Source organism: Vulpes lagopus, chromosome 24 (assembly GCF_018345385.1).
Source record: "Vulpes lagopus strain Blue_001 chromosome 24, ASM1834538v1, whole genome shotgun sequence".
Lineage (NCBI taxonomy): Eukaryota > Metazoa > Chordata > Mammalia > Carnivora > Canidae > Vulpes > Vulpes lagopus.
Window position 1 is genome coordinate 56,213,494 of NC_054847.1, and position 7,974 is coordinate 56,221,467.

Sequence of the window (7,974 nt, forward strand, 5' to 3'; positions counted from 1 at the left end):
CTTTAAACGTTTGATAGAATTCCCCTGGGAAGCCATCTGGCCCTGGACTCTTGTGTCTTGGGAGGTTTTTGATGACTGCTTCAATTTCCTTCCTGGTTATTGGCCTGTTCAGGTTTTCTATTTCTTCCTGCTCCAGTTTTGGTAGTTTGTTGCTTTCCAGGAATGCGTCCATTTCTTCTAGATTGCCTAATTTATTGGCGTACAGCTGTTCATAATGTGTTTTTAAAATCGTTTATATTTCCTTGGTGTTGGTAGTGATCTCTCCTTTCTCATTCATGATTTTATTAATTTGAGTCTTCTCTCTCTTCTTTTTAATAAGGTTGGCTAATGGTTTATCTATCTTATTAATTCTTTCAAAGAACCAACTCCTGGTTCTGTTGATCTGTTCCACAGTTCTTTTGGTCTCGATTTCATTTAGTTCTGCTCGAATTTTAATTAACTCTCTTCTGCTGCTGGGCGTGGGGTCCATTTGCTGTTTCTTCTCTAGCTCCTTTATGTGTAAGGTGAGCTTTTGTATTTGAGTTCTTTCCAGCTTTTGAATGGATGCTTGTATTGCGATGTAATTCCCCCTCAGGACTGCTTTTGCTGCATCCCAAAGATTTTGAACGGTTGTATCTTCATTCTCATTAGTTTCCATGAATCTTTTTAATTCTTCCTTAATTTCCTGGTTGACCTTTTCATCTTTTAGCAGGATGGTCCTTAACCTCCACGTGTTGTCCTTCCAAACTTCTTGTTGTGATTAAGTTCTAATTTCAAGGCATTATGGTCTGAGAATATACAGGGGACTATCCCGATCTTTTGGTATCGGTTCAGACCCGATTTGTGACCCAGTATGTGGTCTATTCTGGAGAAAGTTCCATGTGCACTTGAGAAGAATGTGTATTCAGTTGAGTTTGGATGTAAAGTTCTGTAGATATCTGTGAAATCCATCTGGTCCAGTGTATCATTTAAAGCTCTCATTTCTTTGGAGATGTTGTGCTTAGAAGACCTATCGAGGGTAGAAAGAGCTAGATTGAAGTCACCAAGTATAAGTGTATTATTATCTAAGTATTTCTTCAGTTTGGTTATTAATTGGTTTAAATATTTGGCAGCTCCCACATTCGGGGCATATATATTGAGGATTGTTAAGTCCTCTTGTTGGATAGATCTTTGAGTATGAGATAGTGTCCCTCTTCATCTCTCACTATAGTCTTCGGGGTAAATTTTAGTTTATCTGATATAAGGATGGCTACCCCTGCTTTCTTTTGAGGACCATTTGAATGGTAAATGGTTCTCCAACCTTTTATTTTCAGGTTGTAGGTGTCCTTCTGTCTAAAATGAGTCTCTTGTAGACAGCAAATAGATGGGTCCTGCTTTTTTATCCAGTCTGAAACCCTGCGCCTTTTGATGGGGTCATTAAGCCTGTTCACGTTCAGAGTTACTATTGACAGATATGAGTTTAGTGTCATCATGATATCTATTCAGTCCTTGTTTTTGTGGATTGTTCCACTGAACTTCTTCTTAAAGGGGAATTTTAAGAGTCCCCCTTAAAATTTCTTGCAGAGCTGGTTTGGAGGTCACATATTCTTTCAGTTCCTGCCTGTCTTGGAAGCTCTTTATCTCTCCTTCCATTTTTAATGAGAGCCTTGCTGGGTAAAGTATTCTTGGTTGCATGTTCTTCTCATTTAGGACCCTGAATATATCCTGCCAGCCCTTTCTGGCCTGCCAGGTCTCTGTGGAGAGGTCTGCTGTTACCCTAATATTCCTTCCCATAAAAGTCAGGGACTTTTTTTTCTCTTGCTGCTTTAAGGATCTTCTCCTTATCTTTAGAATTTGCAAGCTTCACTATTAAATGTTGAGGTGTTGAACGGTTTTTATTGATTTTAGGGGGAGGATCTCTCTATTTCCTGGATCTGAATGCCTGTTTCCCTTCCCAGATTAGGAAAGTTTTCAGCTGTGATTTGTTCAAATACATGTTCTGGCCCTCTGGCCCTTTTCGGCACCCTCAGGAACCCCAATTAAACGTAGGTTCTTCTTCCTCAGGCTGTTATTTCCCTTAATCTATCCTCATGGTCTTTTAATTGCTTGTCTCTCTTTTCCTCAGTTTCCCTCTTTGCCATCAACTTGTCTTCTATGTCACTCACTCGTTCTTCCACCTCATTAACCCTTGTCATTAGGACTTTTAGTTTGGATTGCATCTCATTCAATTGATTTTTAATTTCTGCCTGATTGGATCTAAATTCTGCAGTCATGAAGTCTCTTGAGTCCTTTATGCTTTTTTCTAGAGCCACCAGTAGCTGTATAATAGTGCTTCTGAATTGGCTTTCTGACATTGAATTGTAATCCAGATTTTGTAACTCTGTGGGAGAGAGGGCTGTTTCTGATTCTTTCTTTTGAGGTGAGGTTTTCCTTCTAGTCATTTTGCTCAGTGCAGAGTGGCCAAAAACAAGTTGTATTGGGAAAAGGAGAAAGAGAGAAGGAAAGAAAAGAAAAAAGAAAAAAGAGAAAGAAGCAAAAAAGGGAAAAAAAGAGAAGAAAAAGAGAAAGAAAAAGAAAGAAAGGTGGAAAAAAAAAGGGGTGGGGAAAGCAATCAGAAATCAAAAAGAAAGAAAAAAGAAAAACACAAAACAAAAAAAACAAAAAACCCGGGGGAGTATCTTCCGATTCTGTATACTTTAAGTCCCTTGACTTCCCTTGGAACTGGTCCGTGTCGCTGGTCTTCTGGGGGAGGGGCCTGCTGTGCTGATTTTCACGTGTTAGCACTTGGGGGAGCTGCTCAGCCCCTGCCTGGTGCAGGGGTCGGTGGGGGTTGTTTACCCCGTGAGGCCCCGGGAGGAACCACCGCAGTGGCGGGGCCAGCTCTGCAGCCCTGGAGTCAGCCCCCACCGTAGCTCCGGGGCTCTCCGTCTGCAGGGCCTGGGGGCTCCGGGGCGGGGCCGCTGATCTGCTCAGCGCGGGGCAGGAGCGTCCTCGCTGTCCTGGGCCCTCCCGGCCTCTGCCTGTCCCGGGGGAGGCCGGATCCTGGGCTGTGTCCCGGCGCCCTGTGCTCCGGGGTCTGCGCTGTTGGATTCGCTCCTGCCCCACAGCCCCCTCCGCGGAGCCGCCGCCCGACCCCTCCGAGCTGCTCCGGGTCCCGCCGAGCGCTGCAGCCCTTAGGGAGCTCGGCGCACTCTCCCGGGGCACAGGTGCCTGTTAGTGTCCCAGGGAGCCCGAGGGCATCACCGCCCTCCTGGGTCCTGCTCTAACTCCCTGCGGGCCCCTTTCCGCGGGGAAGGTCAGTGCAGCTCCTGCTCCTCTGGGACGGGGCTCTCCTGTCCTGGGGACACTCGCCCCGGCCTCAGCCCGGCTCCCTGCTGGGCCCCTCCCCCTTGGAGGCCTTTTGTTTCTTTATTTCTTTTTCCCCGTCTTCCTACCTTGATAGAAGCCCGAACTCTTCTCACTGTAGCATTCTAGCTGGTCTCTCTTTAAATCTTAGGCCGAATTCGTAGATTTTCAGGATGATTTGAAGGTTATCTAGGTAATTTGTTGGGGACGGGTGATGTGGGGACCCTACTCTTCCGCCCTCGAGCCCCTCCTCCTGGACTAAGGTTTTATTCTATGTCTCACCATGGGGCAGATTTGCTAGAAACTCATGAGTTAGCAGTGGGAGGGACGGAAGGACGGTGACCTCATGTGCGTGCCTCAGGGCTCTGGGTCTGTGCTGACACTGAGTGCCGCCCCCACCCACCCCCAGGAGAGCGGCCGTTCCACTGCACGCTCTGTGAGAAAGCCTTCAACCAGAAGAGCGCCCTGCAGGTGCACATGAAGAAGCACACAGGGGAGCGGCCCTACAAGTGTGACTACTGCATCATGGGCTTCACCCAGAAGAGCAACATGAAGCTCCACATGAAGCGGGCACACAGTTACACCGGTAAGCTGTGTGCCATGCAGCCAGGGGTCAGGCCTTCAGGTGGTCGTGGCGGTGGAGCAAGTGCTAGGAGTGGGCTGTGGCGCAGCCCCTCCGCAGGGTCTTGGGACAAGGGCTGGCTCTGGGTGACGGTGGAGCCGGTGCATCCCAACGCTCAGAGGGCAGGTACGGCACCCACTCAGCACTGTTGCTGGCCGAGCAGGGTTCCCATGTCCCACCCAGCATCGCGGGATGCCGCTGTCCATGTGGGAAGGGCAGGGGAGGCCCCTCGCCTCATCCAGGCGGCACTGGGTGCTGGTGGGGGTCACAGGTGGAGCCGCTGCTGTATGCATGACTCCCTAGTTTTTGGGACAGTGTGGTCTGCAAGTGACGTGAGCCTGGGAGGGACCCGTGGTGGTGGTGGTGGTGGTGGTTCTCATTGTAGGGGATGTTCTCATGGGAGGGGTTTTGTGTGTGTTGTCTGGCTGTCACTCTTAATTAATCGCTTATCGCTGACCTCGTGTTGCTGTAAGCAGGAGTTCCCCACCACAAGGGCAGCGTCTGTTCATGTTCAAAAAGCAGGAATTGCTACCGACACTATTAACCTGCATCTCAAGTTATTCTTTTTCCTTGGGGATGGAAAGCAAATCAATTCAGAAATGTTTGGTTGCGATTTAGATTGTCTTTATTTAAACGTGAATACTCATGTGCTGCTGAGTGTTTGAGACTCCGCCTGATGTTTGTGCTGCAGGAAATCTGCAGGAGCCCGTGGTGCAGCAGGAGCACGGAGCTGAGGAGCTGAGCCGGACCCTCCACCTGGAGGAGGTGGTGCAGGAGTCCGCCAATGAGTGGCAAGCGCTGGCCAATGTGTTCTGACACAGCCCATCCTGCCCTCAAGGCTGTTTCTGAAATTAGATGTTGCGAAGAATGGAGCGCTCAGAATTTCTGTCTTGAAGCTTCAAGTGTTAAAATGTTAACCACACTAGTTTTTTAGCTATAAAAGTATCTAAAGAATCATTGTCTTTCAGAGACTGATAGGAAAGAACTGGGAGCAGTGTGAACACGTGTTGTCACTTGTCTACAAATCATTGAACTCAGGTACTACAGCAGTCCTACCGTCTCCTTGGTGGCCAGTACATCTAGTTACAAAAGAAATAACTGGATCTTACTATCACTATAGTGTGACCTCTTTGTATTAGCAAAGACCAACATTAACATGGAAAAAGTAAGGTAGGTTCTCCTTCATGCTTTCTGTTCTAAGAAGCATAGCTTATAAAACAAACATAAAATAGGTGCATGAAGTTCAGAAAAACGTTAAAACACACAGGGAAGTGTTTTCCATGTCTTTTCTCTGTGCATTTTGAAATTAGAAATTGACTCTTTCTAGTCTACCATAAGTTAATATAATACCTGGAGAGATGGCTGGACCAGTTCTCTCTGCATTACGATTCTTGAACCATTAGCTACAAGAATGCAGCATCGGGGCATAATGGGGGGGCTGTAAACCAGACACACATGAGGATGAAACGGTCCCCATGGAATGGGGGTGGAGGGCTGCACTTGCTTCATAAATCCAGATGCAGGTCCACGGGTGAGATGGTTGCAGAAAGCACAAGCCATACATCGTGAGCAGGAAAGAGCAGAACTGTGTCCTAGCGCTGAGGACACAGTGGGGACCCGTGGCCCCGTCCACCCGGTAAGCAAGCAGTGTTTCCGTCCGAGCCCCACGATTCTCTCTTCATGCAGAGGCAGGTGTGTGGTTGATTTCAGGGAACTCTTTACTGTCATCAATGGTGCCACATGGAACACGTCCCAAACCAAATCCCAGCCCGGGCCGGGCAGAGTGTGCGTTGCTCCTACAGCATTCCAAAGACAGAAGGTTCTTTACTTCATGTGAATTTCTCCTTCACAATTATTTATATGTTCTATATATAAATACATATGTACATATACAGATATATGGGCCTCTGTGTGGCTGAACAGTATATTTTGTAAATAGAAGCACTAGTCCCGATTATAGAGTAAGCATCAGAGTTTTTACCTCCCCGCGAGCACTTCAGATCAGTATTGTATTCATTATATTAATAAATGGGTATCTTTTTCATTGTAACATAAAGGTGGGGTTGTTTTGCTTTTTTTTTTTTCCTGAAAAATAATTGCCTTTATTTTGTCTCATGGCCTCCCTGGTTTCAGAAGAGAGCAGTTTTATTATAAATATTGTATGGACTTTGTATATTAAGAGAGGAGCTCATTTCAGATTCCTGAAGAAAGACATTTTCACTGTTATTTTTTCAAAGGGCATCTTTTGATTTTTTTGTTGTTCACTTTTGGCATCTGTACATAAGTAATATTGATGGTGATATAAAAACTTTTGTTATGTGAAAATATTTAAGTCAGAAAACTGTTAAATAATATTACTTTTTTTTTCCAAACTGCTTTGTGTATTGTATATTTTTTTAAGGAAAAAAAAGCCTTATTTCACTTATTCTTGTGATACTGGACTTATTATATATCTTGAGGTTTTCCTGGAATGTCAGTGTGTACCTGGCTATAGTCCATATATTCCGAATAATTGTAATTGTGCCAGAGTTTTAAAGATTCTGCTTTTAATGCACTTTTCTTTTATAATTTTGTATTAAAATATTTTAGAAATGTTGATTAATTTTGGTGAACAGATATCTCCAAAGTTGAAATTATTGGAATTTAAAAAATTTTGTTCTTGCTAGGTTATTTATTTTGGTTGTAGCATTAAATGTCATCTCTCAGGACAGTCTCTAAAAGGGGTTTATTTAATTCCTAATTGTACAGAAAGCATAGTTCAGTGAACTGTATTGGTGAACTGCCTGCTTAAGGCCTTACCAGGTGAATCTAAAGCCTACCTTTATTTTCGTCAAAGAAAAAGAAAAAAGATCAATGATTCATTTTATGAGTTTTCTCAATTTATTAACTGTTAGTAGGCAAACGCAAGACATTAATATATTATTTTTATTTACTTCCTAATTATAAAAAGCTGCTTCTTTGCAAAACATTCCTTGAAAATATGAGGTTTTGTAAAGGCATAATTTCACTTGAACCTTTGGTGGCATACAGGTTGATCTTTATATTTTAATGGTTGATAAATGTCTTCTGACAAGATTTCTAGCCTCCTGCATAACCAGGGTTTTGAGAATAGATAACTGTATTTTTAGAACTATCTCATCCTAGCATATCTGCTTTGGAATAACAATAAATAAAAAATGAAGTTAGGAAGTGTGATTAATTTTTTTTCTTTTAAAAATGTTTACCATATAATAATTTGGCACATGAACTAATTTCAAGTTCAGATAATTTTTTAACCGAGCAGAACTTCTAATGATATTTTCCTTTGCCTCTGTGATGTCCAGATGATGAAAACTTACCCTTGCAAGGTCTGTCTGAAGTCAGGACATGGGTCAGTGGCAGGCGTCATCTGTGTGTGTGCTCAGGGAGTGATGGGCCCTTGGGAGTGATCCCTGGGCATCTTGAGTACAGCTCCAAGGTTCTCGACTGTCTTACACTTTTGTAGTGAGCTGAGAGGATGAACTGCCTTTGCACACCTACTAAACTTAAAACGAGGGTAGAGTGCTTGCAATGTTGAGGTGGCGGGGGTTCTGGAGGTGTGGGACTCCGTCCACTGGAGAACACAGACGGCGCCAGGTAACATAAAAACTTCCCTTAGAAATGCCAGCGGAAGTGCCCTACTCTGAGGTCTCCTTGCCTCCATCGATACTTCAGTGCTTGGACAGGGTGGAGGGGGGACCCTCGAGGACTCAGAGGTGCACCTGCCTGCCTGGCAGCCCGGTGTGGGGCCCTCAGGCTGTGCTTTACCTTCTGATGATGTACTGCTTTCCGGGAACCTGTGTCTTCATGACTGACTCCCCTGTCTGGTCAAGTTTCTGTTTCATCCAGGTGCAGCATTTCACTGGGCCCCGTGTTGTTAGCTGGCAGTTCTGTGCTCCCCTGCCTGCTGCTGCGCTAAGCAAATTGAACTTGAGCCTTACAATTATTACCTAGCAGTCCAGTCTCTGATCTCTTCCAAACTCCAGAGTAACATTTATGTGCAAGAAATGCACGTGTCAGCACAGGTACAA

At 44.9% G+C, this 7,974-nt stretch overlaps 1 protein-coding gene across 12 annotated transcripts in view; it reads left to right on the top strand.

The window, feature by feature from the left end:
• The window catches only part of ZNF236 (zinc finger protein 236), a 110,537-nt gene extending 103,417 nt beyond the window's left edge, over positions 1 to 7,120 (top strand). For all 12 annotated transcript variants that reach the window (XM_041739519.1, XM_041739518.1, XM_041739524.1 and 9 more), the window contains 2 exons: positions 3,713 to 3,889; positions 4,617 to 7,120. In XM_041739519.1, the coding sequence (XP_041595453.1) occupies positions 3,713 to 3,889; positions 4,617 to 4,741 (302 nt within the window). In that variant the 3' untranslated portion in view covers positions 4,742 to 7,120. The remainder of the gene's footprint in view (positions 1 to 3,712; positions 3,890 to 4,616) is intronic.
• The last annotated feature ends 854 nt before the right edge of the window (positions 7,121 to 7,974 follow it).